The sequence below is a fragment of the Typopeltis vanoorti genome, chromosome 9 (assembly GCF_054136105.1).
Source record: "Typopeltis vanoorti isolate ZY-2024b chromosome 9, IOZ_Tvanoo_1.0, whole genome shotgun sequence".
NCBI classification, from domain to species: Eukaryota; Metazoa; Arthropoda; class Arachnida; order Uropygi; family Thelyphonidae; genus Typopeltis; species Typopeltis vanoorti.
Genome location: NC_143557.1, coordinates 82,658,779 through 82,680,674, shown reverse-complemented (window position 1 = coordinate 82,680,674; position 21,896 = coordinate 82,658,779). Strand labels below are relative to the sequence as shown.

Below are 21,896 nucleotides of genomic sequence, written 5' to 3'. Positions count from 1 at the left end.
ACATGATAAGTTACATAGTAACATATCGTGAGAGATTTTACATTGTGAATAAGGTTGAGTTCACTTGAATGCGGATCCACTGGAACAAAGAATATAATCTCTATTGATTAGAGTTTTAATGATACAATATTGTTGAGAGGGTTGGTGGTGGGAAAGTTTGTGGAGATATCTACCTGTGTGAGTGGGTGAAAGTGGATTATATACAGTGAAAGAAAGGTTACTATTTGGGAAGGCATGTTACTAATGTGCCTAGGAAGGGTAAATTGTTATTTTCCTTTTCTATTGTAAACTGGATTCTTGGAGGTAGACTATTAAGGTAACTGAGGAAGGACTTTAATATATCTGGGCCATGAGGCCAAATCAAGAACAGCTCCCTCCCCTCTCAGTGCCTGGAGTAGATAAAGTACCCTATGCCTGCAAGTTGGCTTATTGTAGATACAGACAGGCTGATCTACGTGTCTGTATCTACAGACAGGTAGATCAGCCACTGTCCATTTAGATTAACATAAATCTTACATCTGCAATCATGACTATAGTCAATCTGGTCTTGCAGACCATGTATTGGACACAACTCACATGGTCTTCTGGAAGAAAACTGCCATGCTCCATCAAAGTAAAAAGAAAGAAAGACTATTTTTGGAATCTGCAGCAGCAGCACTCTGTAATCAACCTAATCTCAACAAATACAGATGCATAAAACTTCTCAATATTTGGGAAACAGTAATCGTCCTAGGCAGCCTACAAACTCCCATAGAGGGCGCACCACCTAGGACGTTAAGAGTCACCCACGTGTTTCACTTAGTACTGTGTTGTCTTTGTGTGTGTTACGAATGTTATTTGTACTCTCTGAAGATGTCTCGGTGACAGACGAAATATTGGAAGCATTAAAATTAGTTCTCAATCCTTTCCTAGTGCTGTCCGTGTGTTGAGGCTTAAGTGCTGTGAAGAATTCATGTTGGATGTCCTCCCAGAACTTAAGCCTAAACACATGTTTGTAGCTTATCATGGGTGAGAGTAACATAAAAGAAATTTTTTTTTTTCACTCTGTATGAAAGGATTGGAAAAAACATGTTAGAAAAGGTTTTGAATGACTCCAACCTTACTATAGTATCATCTCTGGGTCTGGTTCCCACCGATGAGACCTTAATAAAGGTCGAAACCTGTATGGGTAGTGACCTTTCCCATAATGCATAGTATTATACATGTCTGCAAGGACATGTACTTTGATTATAGTGATGTGAAGTCATTAGCTTCTATATATGGGTTGTCCCAGTCCCAAGTATATAATTTCTTGGTATCTTTAATTTATAAATTGAAATACATACATTATATATATAAGGATCCTGAGTCCTTAATTATGAAGGTGTAATTCATAATTAAGAAGGTATAATAATCTTGTTATAAATATTACATATTCACAACCTCATAATAATGTGAGAATCTAGAGCCATAACGCATAAAAAAAAAAAAAAGAGATCCTGATACATTTATATACTAGAGTCTGCAGATGGCCTTGAACTAGTCATTAATTATGCAAAAGATTCTGTCCTACTTTCAGGATACTCGGAGTATGCAGCACTCAATGTGCATGCAACCTACCACATTAGTGACAAACCAACCAGATAGCTAAAATCAGACTCAGTGAATACAAAGATAACGAGCGTTTTAGATCATGTGTAGATACCTACCACAGAAATGGGTAGGGGAAATCAAAGCACTACAAAAGACCAAATATTGACATGAAATGCACTTCAGAGAAGCAGCAGAGCAACTCCTTCACATACTTAAGAACTACCACCAAAGATTTGGGAACAGCTCTTGTAATCACAACAAACACACAGTTAATGCACAAGTCTAATCTTCCCATCCTCGACCAGTTCCACAAGCTCAAAACTTCTTCTCTCACATAGCCTTCAGACACGTAGTTAAATGCCTACTACTGGGAGTGACAAAACAGCATTATTTATTCTAAATCCTATGACAAATAATACTGCTACTACTACAGCACAGCAAGCATTGAATTCCTTTACAACATTTATATATATATATATAAAATCAGTAGTTACATTGACTCGGTGATTGGATATGTTATGTTCATCTTTTTTTTTGATTGACTGGAACTGAGAAATAGAAAAGTTAATTTAATGAAGCACACAACATGTTTCATCAAAAATGACTTCTTCAGGTGTGGTACACCTGAAGAAGTCATTTGCTTTACACTTAAAGCAAATTAAAAAATATAAAAACACTGTGCTATTGTAATAACAGACTTGTGAACTGAAGTTAAGTTTGAATTGTCATTATAGTCCGTTCTGTAGTTCTATTGTTGTGTAAATGCGTACACCAGTACCTAATGGCAGAACTGTGCGAGTCAGGTAGACTATAACTGAGATTGCTGTTGATATGAGATGAGTCTAGGACAATTTCTCTGGACTCATCTATGCGCCATTCCACTTCATCGTGACAAACATAAATGTTCGATGTTGCATCCCAATCTACTCCGTGTTGGCAGCCTTCATCGTTTGTGTTCACTGAAAATAAGACGTGACTTGAGAGTGTGCTTGCTCTGACTCTATTATATGAAATGTCTCTCTGATGTTCCTCTAGGAGGACTGACTTCTCAGTCTGGCCATAGTATGGTCTCCCACAATCACATATTACCTTGTATACACCAGGGAACTGAAGATGGTTTATGAGCCTGTTTTGTGTGGCTTAGAACTGACCTTAGTTTTGGAAGAGTTGAAAAACACGTTTTAATATTAAATTTCTTCAAAATTCTTCCTAGTTTCCAGGAGAGCGAGCTGACGAAAGGTAAAGAAATATAATCCTTGGGATTGTTAGGGATTTCTGTATTGTTTTGAGGGTGCTGGTATAGTTGCCTCTTAATGTTTTTGGAAGAGTATCCATTATTTAAGAAAGTTCTTTCTAGGTATGTTAGTTCGTTTTTAAGTTCTTCTTCATCGGACAATACTGAGAGAGCACAGTGAGCCAATGTGGAAATGATACCTAACTTTTGTGCGGGATAGTGATGTGAGGATGCATGTAGGTATCTATCCATGTGTGTTGATTTCCTGAAGATTGAGATTTTTAAAGAATCAGACATCTTAGTAAGTTTCATGTCTAAAAATGAAAGGGAACCATTTTCTTCAATCTCAATGGTAAATTTTATGTCCTGGTGGAAGTTGTTTAAATGATTTAGGAAGATGTGAAGATTCTTTACACCATGCTCTAAGTTTTTATGTTTCTTTAGAGATGGCTTTTTCCTCGAAGAAAATGTTGACCAGCATTGGAGACAGAGGGCTACCCATAGCTAGTCCTTTGTTCTGTTTGTAAACTTTATCTTTGAACTTAAAATACCCCGAATTAATACAGTGTGAGAAGAGAGCAAAAATCTTTTTAGATATCTTGTTTTTTAAAATACTGAGAACATCTTGCATTGGAACATTTGTGAAAAGAGCCACAACATCAAAGCTCACCATAATATCGGAATTCGTCAGCTTTATATCTTTAATTTTAGAAGCGAAGTCCGTTGAATTTTTAATATAAGAGGAAGATTTTCCTACTAGACCTTTTAAGGAGGATGGTGGATATTTTGATAAGTTATATGTTGGTGAATCAATACTATCAACTACTGGCCTGAGTGGACAATTTGCTTTATGCACCTTTGGTAGGCCGTATAATCTTGGAATAAGTGGATGTAAGGACCGAAGAGAAAGACGCGTGTTTCTTGGAAGTTCTGTTGTCGTCTTAAGGAAATTGTTTGTTCGATTTTGTATTTCTCAGTATTGTCCGATGAAGAAGAACTTAAAAATGAACTAACATACCTAGAAAGAACTTTCTTAAATAATGGATACTCTTCCAAAAACATTAAGAGGCAACTATACCAGCGCCCTTGAAACAATACAGAGATCCCTAACAATCCCAAGGGTTATATTTCTTTACCTTTTGTCAGCTTGCTCTCCCGGAAACTAGGAAGAATTTTGAAGAAATTTAATATTAAAATGTGTTTTTCAACTCTTCCAAAACTAAGGTCAGTTCTAAGCCACCCAAAACAGGCTCATAACCATCTTCAGTTCCCTGGTGTATACAAGGTAATATGTGATTGTGGGAGACCATACTATAGCCAGACTGAGAAGTCAGTCCTCCTAGAGGAACATCAGAGAGACATTTCATATAATAGAGTCAGAGCAAGCACACTCTCAAGTCACGTCTTATTTTCAGTGAACACAAACGATGAAGGCTGCCAACACGGAGTAGATTGGGATGCAATATCGAACGTTTGTTTGTCACGATGAAGTGGAACGGCGCATAGTTGAGTCCAGAGAAATTGCCCTAGACTCATCTCATATCAACAGCAATCTCGGTTATAGTCTACCTGACTCGCATAGTTCTGCCATTAGGTACTGGTGTACGCATGATCGCATACGCTCGCATTTACACAACAGTAGAACTACAGAATGGACTATAACGACAATTCAAACTTAACTTCAGTTCACAAGTCTGTTATTACAATAGCACAGTCTTTTTATGATTTTTTTATGTTTTTTAATTTGCTTTAAGTGTTACCACACCTGAAGAAGTCATTTTTGATGAAAAAACATGTTGTGTGCTCCATTAAATTAACTTGTTATCTATTTCTCAGTTTCAGTCAGTCAAAAAAAAAAGATAAATATATATATATATATATATATATATATATATATATATATATTGAACTGCCCACTCAGTCTCCAAAAGTTAGATAGGGCTAAATGGCCTCGCCTACTCCCCGTATACGGGAATAAAAAGGCGTTAGCTGATTTGTTTTTTTTTTATATATATATATACACACACACACACACATACACCAAAAAGGAAGAACTATAGAAGCTTATCTCTAAGACATATCATGTATACTAGAACATAAGTTCCTTTTTATCCTTTATTTATTTTTCACAAGTGAGCACTACTCCAATCAATTAATAATTGAGAATTTTTCATAATGAAAAAAAAAAATTATATGTAAAAAAAAGGATACTATTTGTTGCCAGTTTGTTGGCTGCTTTCCTCGAATCTTTTCTAATTGCCTTTTTTTGTTTAATTCTCGTGTTCGTGCAGCCAAATTGGATTTTAGTTCTTCCTGGAAAGAAAATATGTAATGTGATTGCAAATGTATTCAAACTGATTGAAGTTTACCTAAATAATTAGATAATCACAAGGCACTCATTTGCTTACAATGAATAATAATATTAACAAAATAAATAAACACACTACAATTACCAATGAGTTATCTGAAATGCATTCTATGTTCTAACAATATTTTGGTTATAGTTCTACTCCTTTTCCAGCAATCCTTTAATTCCCCCCTCCTCTATGCCATCTAGATAATCAAAACTGTATCCAGTAGCCTTGATGTAAATCATAACTTCAGTGATGATCTAAAAGAGTGGCCTTCATAGCTCATTGGTTAATGATGTATTCTCATCCAACCTGCTATTCCATTCCTCTAATGATTGCAACTGTAGATATACAGACTGGTCTAAAATTGGAAGCGTCTGTTTTGGAATAATGCTTGTAGAATGGTACTATTTTGCCTTTTTTTCCCCATTCACTAAGAATTTTACCGACTACAAGACTTTCAATAAATAATGAGGTCAAGTACACAGCTGTTTTGCACATCCCTAGGTGGTAGATATTCCTATCGCCAGGTGTAATATTACCATGTGGCATATTAGAGATCTGAAGTGGCCAATGCCATGTTTGCTTCCCATAGCAGGGATTCTGGTTTTTGTTCACCCCATCTCTTCTTTATGCATTATTAAAACACTTAAGGAATTGAACAACGTAGTTAAGAATATAAATTAAATTATACTTTAATAAATATTTTCCGATATTTCGGCAACGTCACGTTGCCATCTTCTAAAGGAACTTACAAAAAAAGGCATGTGCACGTAGGCACTACAAACACAGTAACTGGGAATGAAGAGATGAAGCTATTGTTCTCCTAAAAGTCCTGATGGTGCCCTCTAGCTGGCTAAGTAGGTGTTCTTGGCCATTGGGCTGAAGGTCTGCTGATGTAAGCCTCCCAAATTTGGGGCAGTCGCATACAACCAAATTTGTTGAGGTTTGGAGAATTTCTTAGGGCTGAGGCTGATTCCATAAATAGTCATTCAAATTTGTATTTGCTACGGTGTATTACTGTAGCTTTCTTCCACCGTATTCTGTGGCGTGTATCCAGAGCATGGTCTGCAAGACCAGAATGGCTGTACTTGTGAAACCGGATGTAGTCCTTGTGTTCAGAAATTCTGATATTCGCTGTCTTGCCTGTCTGGCCAAAGTAAGACAGTTTACAACTGCAAGGGACCTAGTATACACCAGGTAGGTCTAGGGGAAGTGGTTGGTCTTTAGTGGAGTGGATAAGGGATGTCAATTTTCTGTAAGGTTTGTAACAGGAGGTCAGGTCATGCTTTTTTAAGATTTTGGTAATCTTTTCCGAGGTGCCTCGGATGTAGGGAATGGTGATGGATTTAGAGTAATCCTTGTTGTGGAGGGGGGATCTGTGGTTTGTAGGGTCTAATATTTTTTGGACTTTTTTTTGGGGGGGGGGGGGGTAGCCATTGGCTGAGAAAGTGTTGAGGATGTGATTTAGTTCAGTGTTTAGGGCCAAGTCGTTTGAACAGATTAGTTCAGCCCTGTTGTATAGTGTTTTCACTACTCCATATTGTTGTGTGTGTGTGGGGGGTTTGTTGGTGAATGTATCTGCCTGTATGGATGGGTTTTCTGTAAACCGAGAAAACCAAGGTTCCATTATGCTGGCGGGTGACTAGAGTGTCTAGGAAAGAGAGGCTGTTTTTCTCCTCTTTTTCCAGGGTGAATTTGATTCTGGGATGTTGGCTGTTTAAGTGTGTTAAGAAGGAGAGAAGTGTTTCAGAGCCATGTGGCCAAATAGCGAACACATCATCAACGTAGTGAAGCCATATGGTTGGTTTTTGTGGGGCAGAGGCTAAGGCTTTTACTTCAAAGGTCTCCATAAAGAAATTGGCCAAGGGTGGGGAGAGTGGTGAACCCATGGCTATCCCCCTCTATTTGTTTGTAGAATTTTCCCTGCCAAACGAAATAGCCTGAGTTCATTGTGAACTGAAATAAGGCTGAGATATCTGGAGAAAATTTAGCTTGGATTAGCTCTAAAGTTTCCTTGAGTGGGACATTTGTGAATAAACAGGAGACGTCAAAGCTGACCATTATGTCAGTACGTTGGAGTGTAAGGTTTTCTATGCTGGCTTTGAAATGGGCTGAGTTTTTTATGTGTGATGGTCTGTTGCCAGTATAGTGTGTGAGCTCTTTGGCCAAATGTTTAGCTAATTTGTATGTGGGGGAATCAATGCCATCCACTATGGGACGTAATGGCACATTTTCTTTATGTATTTTTGGGAGTCCGTAAATAGGGGGGGGGTATAGAGTTAAATGGCTTTAATCTGTTGGTAACTTCTACAGGCCAAGAAGTGACTCTCTTAAGGAGCCTGTAAAGTTTTCTAATTTGAGAGTTGGTAGGATTGTAATTGATAGGGAGGTAAGTAGCCCGATTTAATAGAAGAGCATTCAGCTTACCCTTACCTGTGTAGTCCTTTTGGTTAAGGACTACAGTTGCATTTCCCTTATCCGCTTTGGTGATAACTATTTCTTTATTATTCTTCATTTCCTGTAGAGCTTTATATTCCTTGTTGGATATGTTGGTTTTTGGTGGAATTGCTTTGGAAAGGACACAAGATACATCCAGTCTTACACTGTTGGCGACTTGATGTGGAAGGTGGCGGATTCCGCGTTCGATCTGGATCATAATATCCTCACTAGGTATTTTTTTGGGAGCAATGGCGAAGTTGTGGCCACGTGACAGCGCGTTGATTGCTTCAGGCTTCAGGGTGACTGAAGAAAGGTTGATTACGGTATTGGTAGCAAGTTTAGGAAGGACAGTAGAGTTCTTTTTTAATTTTTCGAATTTTTTCATCTGTCGGCCTTGTATTTTTTCAAATTCTTTGTCAGCAGCGGTACATGAGACGTCACGTAAAATCGACCAAGGTTCGTGGTTTAAAGTGCACGACAGCTCATCTTCGACGGCACAAATAGCTTCGTTAATGTCCGCTAAGAGAAAACGCGTGGTGGTGATTTGTTCGCGTAGCAACGCGAAGCTGGTGCAGTTATATATTTGGAGAGCTTTTTTTGAAACAAAACGACGCTTGAATTTTACACAGTTCGGGATTACTTTATTATTCCGGCAAAGTTTCAGGAAAGTTAGACGATTTAATTGTCTAGACAGCTTCAACTTCAATTTACCGTATTGGCGGGCCTTCCATGCGATTGTATCTCCGTGGATGATGTTGATTCTCGTAGACAGGCTTATACGTTGGTTATGCATTATTAAAACACTTAAGGAATTGAACAACGTAGTTAAGGATATAAATTAAATTATACTTTAATAAATATTTTCCGATATTTCGGCAACGTCACGTTGCCATCTTCTAAAGGAAGCATTGTGAGTGGCACCCTTGAAAGTCATAACAAACATATTTAGAGACCCATAACCTCCTCCATTTTGTGGCTATATCAGTTAAAACTGCTGTTTTAACTGGAACCACCAGTTAGTACATGGGGCCCAAACCTTTCAGTAACGAGACAGTTAGGCTTCCCAGTCAAATGATGCACAATCCCACTGCTAAATACTCTGCCAGGTTGTGCCTGGGAGGGAGTCTGAGTAGTGGTATGTACAAGACATTGTCAAGGCCTCAACATGGCACAAAGACTGGTTTTCTCTCTGTATGGATGTCATGTCCAAAAGTCTATCTTCTCTCACTCCATATTTCCACTATATCCTTCCATCTAATCATGATTAAACTAAATACTCATACAATGACAGTGACAAAAGTGAATCTCCCTCATAAACTAATCCCATCAAAAAATTCACATCAAGTCATAACCAAGCCAGAATCTTTTCACTATAAACTCACTTTCACATCTACTTTACTAACATCCATAACATTAACACAAATATACATGACGTTCATCACCACTTACAGTCTTCCAGACCAGTCATCATATTCCTGACAGAAACATAGATTCCAGCTACATTCAATACCCAAACCATGCTCCACATATGTTTTCACAACAATGATGCACCAGTGCCTTTGTGAAATCTGATATAGCCTGCAAGATAATGGCTATTTAGAATCACCTGCTTTTAAAATTCTCCGGCTAAAGGTTTCCTTGCCCTATTTAGTAACATTCATTTGTTGCATTTACCAGTCTCTAAACACATAACCATTCATACCTCTTCACATTCCTTTCCTTGAAACTCAACCATCTGCAATCCAGCTATCAGAATGCTGAGGTTATCTTTCTGGGTGATGACCTCAACGTCCACAATTCCAACTGCCTCCCCTATTCCAACACCACCAACCAAGCTGGACAAGAAGCAGAAGTCTTTGCTATAAGTAAGGACCCAACACAAATCATACATCTACCTACTCAAATTCCTGATAACCTACTTCACTTTTTCAAATACTCAGGATCCTTTTTGACCAATTTTCCTTTCAGACACACCACATAGGTCACCTCTCCTCTCAGCAACTCAGATCACAATCTTGAGACTTGTATAAGATTGTGATCTGAGTCAGAGAATGCCCTTTCTCCAGCCACTCCCTACCACACATCCTCTGGCACTACAAAGGAGCAAACTGGGAGGACCGCTGGAATTTCTTTTACTCCTTTCCTTTGTCTGACTATTGTTTCTGTGCATCTTCATCTCTTTCATTCTCGATTCAACCCATAATCCTGATCCACTTTCCAAGCCCCCGGTTCGGCTGAAAGTATGTCGAAGAAAAAAATTTCAGCTTACTACATGTCGATAACTTCAAAAACTTCAGCTTCATACTCTGCATATATCAAAGCATGCAACAAATCAGCCATCAGTAGATCCAAATCTAATTTCATAAAGGCCAACAGCAAAACACTTGCCTCCAATCCAAATGGAAGCCATGCCTTCTGGTCCCTCACTAAGGTTGTTGGAAGTAACTTCTGTTCTCCTGTACTTCCACCTCTCTCTCTCTCTCCCTCATCCTGATGGCACCACTGCTATTTCTCACTCAAAGATAAAGCTGACCACCTGGCATTACTGTTTTCCTCAATTCCTGCATTGACAACCAAGGAAATCACCTTCTACCACCTACCAGAATCCAAGTACAATGGCCTCCCATAGTTTTTCGATAAACAGAAATCTACTAAATTTCATATTAAGAATGAAAGAAAGGATTCATATTAGGCTCAATTGCCAAATTAACTTGGCTTCTTAGCAATTGCTAATGCTTAGAATAGGCTGGTTAGTCTTATCTGCATTGTTTGCTATATCTGTAAATTGCATGTGTTTTTCTCGCTGGTTTGCCTGTTTTGTAGGATGAAAAATCTGAGTTCCCAGGAGAAGCTAACTCACTTTCAAATTAAAAACTCCAATAATGGTTCTTCACATCCTAGATGGGATTTGAACAGAGGTCTTTCCAAATGAATGCTACAATCAAAACCAACTGAACTATGAAGGCTCTCACTCGGTCTGATGAATGTGAAACATTTTTTGTCCCACTGCATCTACCACTGCTAAGAACTTCTCACCTTTATCCCTGATGCAAGTGACATTAGCATATCTGCACAACAGCCAACCACCATGTTGATGAGTAACTTTTAAAGCATGACCAATTCAAATAAGAAGCTTATTTGTGATATTTGGTAGTGGAATATTCCTTCCACAACTAAATATCATCCACTACATTGCCAGAGTTTCACTTTTCTTTCTTGAAAAATTAGCCCAGCCATTCCTAGGGTCATCCCTAGCACACTATCTATGCCATTACAATCATATTTTTGACCTTTTAATTTAATGCACTCTTCATGCTTTCATACAACCACCCACATGCATCTAGTTTCCTTGACAATATATATTCACTCATTCAGTGAACAATTTCTTCTGAAAACCTAGCACCGAACTATTCAAGTATAATCAAAATTATCCAATACACACACTGCCACACCCTTTCATCTACACATTCTACTCAGAAAATCATTCACAATCCCAACTCTCCACCCTCACTCCTGGGTTACCATGGCAAAAACTCAATCTTAAGTTGTTTGAACTTGTTTTCCTTCACTCAACAACTCTTTCAATATCTTCTCTTCTCACATACTTTTCTTTTTTTTCAAAAATTATTCATTCCAATAAACACAATCATATCACTCACTTGTTCTATCTACTTACACATAGCTTCAGTTACATCACTAATCTTCTCAGCTGGAAAACATGTTTGTTCTTTGTTTTCTAGCAAATCTCTAATCAAGCGAATAACCACAAATTGCCACATACTTTTTCACCCCATTTATGTTTTCTTATACCTTCTTTTACTACTTCACATTTCTTACCTTCCTGCTATTTGCTTAAGTTATTTTCTAGTCTAATTTCTATGTGGCATTGTGGAATACTTATAGTCTCAAAATTTCCAACATCATACCACATTCTTTTTTTTGTTTGTTTGTTTGTTGTTGTTTTAAATTCTCATATCACCTTTCTCGCACTCTCTCATCTCTTTTACCCTGCTACCATCATCTTGCAATCCAACACCTTAGTTCATATTAGCCTAGTTAGCAGAGTGGTTAGTGTATCTGCTTGCTAACCAACAGTTAGAAAGCAGATATGGATCAAATCGTGCTATCTGCATGGATATACGTAATTGTCTTTAGGTGGTAGATGACATTCATTTACCACCTTGAAAAAGTTCCATGACTGGTCTCTAGAGCAAAGTTTCCATTAAAAAAAAAAAATACAAAAAAAAGCCAAAAAAAACTCCTTAGCCCACCCACAGCACTATAGGTTTACAACCTTTTTATTGGGTGGGAGTCGCATGAAAAACAAAAAAAGGGAAAATAACTTTCTTGTATGCATAGACCTGATCCAGCACCTCATTTGAAATTCTGTCTGCATTTAACATTCCATGTTCTTCAATCATGTTGTACCATCATTTTTTATTTTGGTTTAACCAATAAGAATACAATTTGGTCGGCTAAATCCCAAATTGCCAGCCCATCCTCATTCGTTCAGTATCCAAGTATATACCCAACAGGGTGCACCATGAGAAAGTGAGGATTGGACATTAGGTCAAAGCCCTGGTCGGTTCTTCACATTCCTTTAAAGGCTATGTGGAGGTCTCCTCTCAGTTATACAGCTTTGACCCTTATCCAGAAATGCATTAGCAGAGCTAATCTCAGGTGGTATGGTCACTTAAACAGAATGGGCGAAGAAAGATTAGCAAAACAAGTGTTCACTGCCAGGTTGGCAGCAAAACGACCCAGAGGAAGACCAAGATATAGGTGGATTGATACCATACAAAGTGCCTTAGACGATAGAAATATAAGATCTGATAATGTTAGAGTCTTGACAAGTAACAGACTGATTTGGAAGAAAATTGTAGATAGGAAGTTAGTAATGATGTAATTTTTTTCATGTAGTACTATCATATCCTGTACACCCCCTTGAAGGTACATGGCAGGAATTTGATGATGATGATGTTCTTCAATCTGCTTAATTAGTGCACATTTCTGACACATTCTAGAATGATCATTTTCCCCAGAAATTACTCCATTTGCCAAGGTATAAATTTCCACACAATACATGGAATGAAATTTTTCAGGTCAAATTCAAACAAAGGACTCGCTGCTTCCATTATTATAAACACACGTTATTAATATCTATAAATAAATTATAAAAACTAACCAAAGCTACATATAAATTAGTGATGGTATTATCAAGGATAATATAGTTCGCTCACCGATTAGAGATCCTTTGACACTTCTGCACATCTCAGAAAAAGGAGAATCCATTCCGATAATAGGGTAATCAGTCCGTATTGTGGGATGAGTTGTTTATTATTACCGGTCGGAAAATTAACTTCTCTTTTATGATTATTGTAGTTAACTATGTTGCTTGTATAACAGTTGGAAAATTTTACCTATAAAGCATGTGATTTCGCGTGTTGGCGACCAATTCGGACGTCCTTCATTTCTTTCTCCCCTTCAGCATGAATCGACTATTCTTGGAAAGACGCGAAGCAGGGACCTACAAACGGTGGGCGAACTATACCATTAATTTATATTTATTTTGTGATAATAAAAAGCTGCCACCATTTTCCTCATTTCCTTCTTCTTAATTTACTGTTCTTTAACATTGAAAAAAAAAAACATTGAACAAGAATTTGATCTTTCACTGAATCACAATGCAACCTTTTTTTTTCTCTTTTAAAACATAAGCATAGTCTTCTTTTTCTTCAGTGGTTCGACAGCTCTGTGTGGGCCCTGGCCCTTCTCAAGGAGATTTTTCCATTCTGTCCTTTTTTTTTTTTTAGCAATCGTCCTCCAATTTTTGGTTTTCAAAAGTGTGAAGTCTCTATCAACGCTGTCAATCCATTGTAGTTTGGGCCTTCTTCAAGGTCGAATTCACGTTGGTTTATGTGAGAATGCTTTTTTGGAATTTCTTTCATTACACATTCTCGCTATGTGACCTGCCCATTTCATTTGTTGAATTTTGATAAATTTCACAATACCTATTTCTTTATAGGCATGATATAACTCAAGGTTTGACCTTGTTCACCATATTCCATCAATTTGAATACTACCAAAAATAGTTTGTAGAATTTTCTTTCAAAAATTCTGAGGGCCTCTTCATCCCTCATAGACATTGCTCATGTTTTGGATGCATATGTAAGTATAGGCCTTATCAGAGTCTTATAAAGTAATAATTTAGTTCTTATTGTAATCAAGAATATTTTAGGTATTTTTTTAAGCCATAAAAGCTACGACTAGCAACAATGGTTCTTTTTTAATTTCTGCACCTATATCATTTTTAGTATTAACTTCCGATCCTAAGTAAGTAAAGCTATTCACTTTTTTAAATTGGTAAGGTCCAATTTCTGAAGAATTAGTGGGGTTTATTTTTTTTGCTGCATTCCATATATTTGGTTTTACTTTGATCGATCATCAGGTGCATTTTCTTTGCATCATTTCTAAAGCCAAAAATCCCTGTTTTAGGGCTATGGGTGTTCTTGCTATGATATCAATGTCATCAGCAAAAGCAAGGATTTGTACAGATTTGTTGAAAATGGTTCCTCTAGATTAGAGATAGTTGCTGGAAGTTTTTCCACTTGGTTATAGTATAAATTAAAGATACCAAGAGATTATACATTGGTTTAATCCTTTATTCAAGTGTAAGCAAACGAAGTTTGTGCCTGAAGTATTTTCAGGAATGGGGCAACTCATATATAGAGGCTTATGACTTAACATCACTTGTCTTAGTATCACATAATGCAAAGCACATATCCTTGCAGAAATGTATAATGCACTGCATTATAGAAAGGGTCACTACCCAGACCAATTTTTACCTTTATTGAGGTCCAACAACTATCTCTAATCCAGAGTATTTTAATAATAAGATGTGACACATTTTGGCTACTCGTATATGAAAATATGGCTTCTGCATTACTTCAACCTTAGTATCACCTCTGGGTCTGGCTCCCACTGATGTGACTCAATAAAGGTCAAAACCAGTCTGAGGTAGTGACCCTTCCCATAATACAGAGCATTATACATGTCCACAAGGATATGTGTGTGAAATCATTAGCCTTTATATACAAGTTGCCCAAGTCCTGAAAATACTTCAGGCACAAACTTTGCTTACACTTGAATAAAGGATTAAACCAAGTATATAATCTCGTGGTATCTTTAATTTATGATTCCTCTAGTACTGATGTTTGAATCTCTGATTATCTTCTCCAAAGAGATATTACAGAGAAGACAAACCAGAGTATCTCTTTGTCTTACTCCATTTTTAAATTATATATGTTCTGAAAAACTTCCTTGGATTCGAATTTTGTTTCTTTGAGAGTAGCTTTAATAATTTTTCCAAAAAAGTTAAAATCTCTCATGGCTCTTATAAATAGCTTTCTTTTTATAGTGTTATAGACAGTTCTAAATTCTATGAAAAGGTGATGTGTATCGATACCATATTCATTACATTTCTCAAGAATCTGACAAAGATTGAATATTTGTTCTAAAGTGGACCTTCCCTTTCTGAATCCACATTGATAATCCCAGATAATTCCTTCAACAAAAGGAGATAGCCTGTTAAATAATATACAGTAATACCTCGATCGTCGCGGTTTTGATTATCGCGATTCTCGATTTATCGCATTTTGTAATTTGATACCAAAATTCCAATTATTGCACTCCAAATTCGAATTATCGCGCCCGTGAGATGTAGCCCAGTACATATGCAACCAGTTCGAGTCGTCACTCCCCAGGTATCACTCTCTTGTAGCGCTTTGTTGTTATCTGACGGTGCCTGCTGCCACTCACCAGTAACTGTCCGCCTTTGCCTGAAGTACATGTGGATATTTATTTCTCTTCTTATTTACCCCTACAATGAATGCTAAAAGAAACAAGGATGATATCAAGTCTACAGCTATCAAGAAGAAACGTAGAGTGATCAGCTTAGAAGATAAGTAGCATATGATAAATAAGTATGAAGCAGGCATAACCAAAGCCAAAATTGCAAAAAGAGTACGGTCTAAATGAATCAACTGTTCACCATATTTTAGACCATGCTGCAAACTATAAGCAACTAGGACAAAGTGCATCGACCTCATCTGGGTCCCAAACCACAAGAAACAGAAGCCATCTTATGATTGAAATGGAAACACTATTGTCAGTGTGGATAGAAGATTGTAACCCAAAGAGAATTCCTCTTAGTCAAATGACTATAAAAACAAAAGCAGTGAATTTGTTTGAAACTTTAAAAAGAAAACAATTAGAAAGAGAAAATGATTTGGCATCAGTAGTGGAAGAAACTTTCTCTGCAAGTTCAGGGTGGTTTGATTGGTTCAAAAAGCGATCGAGCATTCATAGTGTTCGTGTACAAGGTGAAATTGCAAGTGCCAATGAAAAAGCAGCAGCTAGTTTTCCTGGTGAATTGCAACAGATCATTGAAGGAAATTATACTGATGTTCAGATATTTAATGCTGACGAAGCAGGCTTATTATGGAAAAAAAATGCCCGCTAAAACATTTTTAGCAAAAAAATGAAAAATCACAGCCTGGCTACAAGGTTTCAAAGGAGCATGCAACACTTTTACTATGTGACAATGCTTCTGGAGATTACAAGATGAAGCCTCTCTTTATTTATCATTCACAAAATCCACGCCCACTTAGAGTTTAAATAAAATTTTTCTCCCTGTTCATTGGAGATTCAACAGAAAAGTTTGGATGACAAAAACTATTTTTGAGGGTTGGTTTAAAAACTGTTTTTGTCCTGAAGCTGAAAGGTACTGCAAGTAATTAAATCTTGATTTTAAAATCTTGTTGATATTAACTGGTAATTAGTTTACGGAATTAACAACGCATATAAAGTATATTAATTAAAGGTAACTTTAATGAATAACTTCTATATTTCGGCAACGTCACGTTGCCATCTTCAGGAACATAAAGATATGGTATGTGCACGCAGGCACTAACAAAAGCAAATGAGGAAGAAAGCAAGAAACTAATATTGTTCCTAAAGTCCTAATGGTGCCCTCTGGCGGGCTAATTTGGTTGTCTTGGCAGTTGGGCTGAAGTTCTCATAATGTAAGTCTCCCAAATTTGGGGAAGTTTCATGCACCCAAATTTGTTGAGGTTAGGAACGTTTTTTAGAGCTGCTGATGATTCCTTGAATAATCTTTCGTATTTAAACTTGCTGCGGTGTATTATTTTTGTTTTCTTCCAACGAATTCTATAGTGGGTATCTAAGGCATGGTCTGCCAGCCCAGAGCAGCTGTACTGGTGAAACCGGATGTAGTCTTTGTGTTCTGAAATCCTGATGTTTGCTGACCTGCCTGTTTGGCCAAAGTAGGACAATTTGCAGCTGCAAGGGACCTGGTATACACCAGGTAGGTCTAGGGGAAGTGGTTGGTCTTTGGTAGAGTGGATAAGGGATGACAACTTTTTATATGGTCTGTAACAAGAAGTAAGGTCATATTTTTTGAGGATATTGGTTATTTTCTCAGAGGTGCCCTGGATGTAGGGGATGGTGATAGATTTGGTGTAATCTTTATTGTGTGGGGGGGGTTTACTGGTTTTAGTATTTTTTGGATTTTTTGGGGGGTTATAGCTATTGGCTAAGAAAGTGTTGAGGATATGGTTTAGTTCAGTAGTTAAGGCCTTGTCATCTGAGCAGATTAATTTTGCCCTGTTGTATAGTGTTTTTACAACCCAATATTGTTGTGAGGGGTGGTGGTGGGATTTCTGGTGAATGAATCCGCCAGTATGGGTGGGTTTTCTGTAAACAGAGAAAACCAAAGATCCATCAAGCTGGTGAGTGATTAAAGTGTCTAGGAAGGGGAGGGTGTTGTTTTCCTCTTTTTCTAAGGTGAACTGGACTCTGGGGTGTCGGTTGTTTAAGTGTGTTAGGAAGGAGTGGAGTGTGTCTGAGCCATGTGGCCAAATAGCGAACACATCATCCACGTAACGAAGCCAAATAGTGGGTTTTTGTGGGGCGGAGTTTAAGGCTTTCTCTTCAAAGGTCTCCATAAAGAAATTGGCCAAGGGTGGGGAAAGTGGTGAACCCATGGCTGTCCCCGCTATCTGTTTGTAGAACTTTCCTTGCCAAACGAAATAACCTGAGTTCATTGTGAACTGAAATAGAGGCTGAGATATCGGGAGGAAACTTGGCTTGGATGAGCTTTAGGGTTTCTTTGAGTGGGACATTTGAGTGGGACTTTAAAATCATTGTGCAAATGATTTTAAAGGATTTGAAAATGAAGTAACCTATGTTATCAATGACATAACTAAGCTTGGCTTCGATCTAGGACTAAAAGAAATTGAAAAAGGTGATGTTCAGGACCTGCTTCAGTCACATGATAAGGAGCTGGATGATGAAGACCTAATTAACCTTGAGAGAGAACGTGCTTACGATGCTCAAATCGATGATAATGATGAACAAATTGACATGCCACCGAAGGAATTTACCCTCAAAGAAATGGACGAAATGTTTAGAATTGCTGAAAATTTTAAAGGAAAAAAATCTTGAACGCGATCCTAATCTCGAGCGATCAATGAGAGTTCGTCAGGAAATTGAAAATTCCATCCGTTGCTACCAAGTTTTATACGAAGAAAAAAAGAAAGAAAATATTCCACCAGACAATTCTACACCAATTTTTATCCAAGAAAGAATAATTGTATGTACTGTATGTACTCCTTATATATAAATAAAGATTAAAGAATAATCTTGTTTTTCTAAATGAATCTTAATTTTTTACTTAACATGTTTAACACATTTCTTTTTTACTTCATATATAAAATTTAATTAATAGATCTGAAAAATCTTTGGCAATGATAACCCATTTTACATGCATTATTTATCCCGATTATCGTGGATTCGATTATTGCGGTATTTTTCGTGGCAACAATAACAGCGATAATCGAGGTATTCCTGTATTTGAAAATATTTTGTAAGCAGTACAGAGTAGACTTATCCCTCTATAATTGGAGCATTCGAGAATATCTCCTTTTTTTAATGTATGAGGCATATTATACTTTGTTTCCATTCTGAGGGAAGCATTTCATTAATACAGATTGAATGCAAAATATTATGAATTGCTTCTGGAACAGCTGGTCCTGCATTCTTCACGAGTTCAGAAGGTATCGAGCCTGGTCCAGCGGCTTTATTATTTTTTAGTTTCTTAAACCCCTCCTCGATTTCAATTAGTGATGGAGGTTCAATTACTTCTTGGTTGCTACTTAAGATGACATCGAGTTCTACACTGTCTGTATTCTCATGATTTATTCATGAAAGTGTTTATTCCATCTTTGCAATATATCAGTTTTATTACTTAGCAGGGTTCCATTTTTATTTTTAGATATAGTGATTCTAGGTTTAAAGTCTTTACGACCTATATTCATTTTATAAAGAAAGCTCTGCTTTCATTGGATGCCCTAAGATGTTCAACATCTCTAAACTGATCCTCCAAAAAACTTCCTCTTTTTCTTTTTATGTATCTTTTTCTCTTCCTTCCTTGCAATTTTATATTCTTCGACAGTGTTTCTTGTGTGCCTTTTTTGTAGCTTTTTTTTATAGACTTCATTCTTTATTAATGTGACTGCTGCACACTCAACATCAAACCAATCATTATATTTTACTTTTTGGGCTTTACCCAGAATGGCATTGTCTGAATCTAGAAGAATTTTTTTTAAAGTGCTCCGTTTTATATTAATATCTTCAATAATTTTGATATTCTTTTGCTTTAGTTCGTTTTCACATTCATTTAGAAACATTCATATGAATGCCAAGTTTATCACGTTAAATACCTGTAGGCATTCTCCATGAGTCTTACGTGCATTTGAGATTCTTGCTCTTAATTTACTTATCATTAAATAGTGGTCTGAATCAAAGTATCTATCAATAATAACATGATAGATTTGATTGGAGGTATTTCTATCAGATTTCCATGTTATTTTACGGATGTTCTTATGATGGATAAAGTACTTGCAATAATCATGTTATGCTCAGCTGCAAAGCAGATGAGTTTCTGGTCATTATCATTAGTTTCATCATGTAGTCCTTGTTTTCCAGTTATTGGTCTATACTTATTTTCTCTACCAATCTTGGCATTCATATCTCCCAGTATTATTTTGATGTCATTCACTGGACAAGAGTTAAGTCATAAATCATCAAGTTCTTCATAAAAGGTCTCTTTCTTATTCTCATCCTTTTTCTTGGTTGGTGCATGGGTGCTAATTACACATTAATTAAATAAAAAGGTTCCTCTTAACCTCAAACTGCAAAGTCTTGGTGATTTACCTTTAAAAGCAATAACTAATTGTTTTATCCAATTATTCAACATAAAGCCTGTTCCCAAAATATGCTTTGATTTGTGACCACTATAAAAGACTGTGCTATGCTTATGTTATTTTTTAATAACATAAGCATAGCATGCATACATAATTCATTTTTTTACATATTTCGGCTGCACAAAAAAAAAAAAGAAATATTTCCACATATACTACTTATGATTCAAATATACTAGAGAATAAGCATTTCTTTTTCCTTCTTTTACTGCTGTCTTTTTATTATTAGAGTAATTCGAAATATTATTATTAAAAGGCCCCTTTTTTATGTGAATCCAACCCACAAAAGATGGTAAAGTTAAGGTACATTATTATTAGTATCATGGGTGAGTAAGGGTTAAATAATATAAAAGGAAACTACTTATAAGGACAGCAGTTCTGTAGACCACTTCAGACATCAATAAGTGAGGGTAGTGATTTCACAATGGATGATGAAATTGTCTTTTAACTAAAGGCATTTGGAAACAACCATGCTCATGGTGGGATTCAAAGCCACGGCCAGATGGTTGGAAACTAGATATGATATCGACTTAACCAACCTACTTTTGTAATATATTTCCTGAATTTTGACCTCTTGACCACAATCACTATCAGATCCTTAATCATTATGACCTCAGTTAAAATTCCAACATTATTCTTCTTTGAACTTTACGAACCTTAGCCTTTTGTCATTACACATACTCTGCAGTAACTGCTGCTTATGTACATGAATCTTGCTAATTATATGTCTTTTGTTTCTTTTGCCATAAAATAGTTTACCATTTAAAATGGTTACTTTTAAGAACTGATCAATAACTAACATTATGAAATGGGTTTTATTTTCATATGGATGTTCATTTTAAATGATAACATAATAAGTTTTAAAAAATTAGTTCATAATAATTCATAAAAGTTACCAGAAAAATAAGCTTTTGTTATACAAAACTTACTTTAGCTTGTTTGCATATATTTTCATATGTTGCAATTTCTTGTATTACTTTAGCCTCTAACCTTTGTACCTATTTGCCAACAAAAACATAACAATAACTAATACAAATTGTGCAATACTTTCAAACTAACAGACTAGCAGTAGATTTTTTTTTTTTTTGTACTTATGTGTGTACATTTCTGACACCAAGCAATAAATACATGATGAAATAAATTCAATAGCCATTAATTGCATATAAAATAAAATAAAATATATTAAGATATGGGAGAAATCACTTAATAAAATTAAGAAAATGAAAAATAACAATGTGCAATGGAAGGGTGCAAATATGCTTATCTTAAAATAAAATAAATTGTACAAGAGCAATAAGGAAATCAGACAATCACAAAAAAAAAGGTGCAGTTTATAGCAACATTTTTGTATATTAACATATTTGCAAAGATTGAAATTAGAGCAGTGTTTAAATTACATACTATAGGTAAAACATTTTGTGCCCAAATTTTCCTAATGGTCTGACTAAAATCAAACCTGAGATTACCAGTAAAATATTACTCAGCAAAATCTGGCAACAGCAGATGGTCTAATTATCTTAAAATAAAATAAATTGTACAAGAGCAATAAGGAAATCAGACAATCACAAAAAAAAAGGTGCAGTTTATAGCAACATTTTTGTATATTAACATATTTGCAAAGATTGAAATTAGAGCAGTGTTTAAATTACATACTATAGGTAAAAAATTTTGTGCCCAAATTTTCCTAATGGTCTGACTAAAATCAAACCTGAGATTACCAGTAAAATATTACTCAGCAAAATCTGGCAACAGCAGATGGTCTAATTGTAATCCAAAACCTGAGCAGACAACTTTTAGCATATATCCACAATAATAAATGACATTTAATTCCATCCAGCTAGAGCGATACTACTGCTTTTGAATAAATTTGAAATGCTCTGCCATATTTTGCACATGCAAACTGGTCTAACTGAAAACAAAAATTGAGATGGACAGAAGCTTGAAATAACATGGATT

General features: G+C 36.2%; 1 protein-coding gene across 1 annotated transcript in view; it reads right to left on the bottom strand.

Moving 5' to 3' along the window:
- The window catches only part of Fam92 (CBY1 interacting BAR domain containing protein Fam92), a 170,324-nt gene that overhangs the window by 87,899 nt on the left and 60,529 nt on the right, over positions 1 to 21,896 (bottom strand). Inside the window, exons 3-4 of the mRNA XM_090397465.1 lie at positions 20,870 to 20,938; positions 5,018 to 5,119 (exon numbers count right to left, since the gene is read on the bottom strand). Coding sequence (XP_090253591.1) covers positions 5,018 to 5,119; positions 20,870 to 20,938 — 171 coding nt within the window. The remainder of the gene's footprint in view (positions 1 to 5,017; positions 5,120 to 20,869; positions 20,939 to 21,896) is intronic.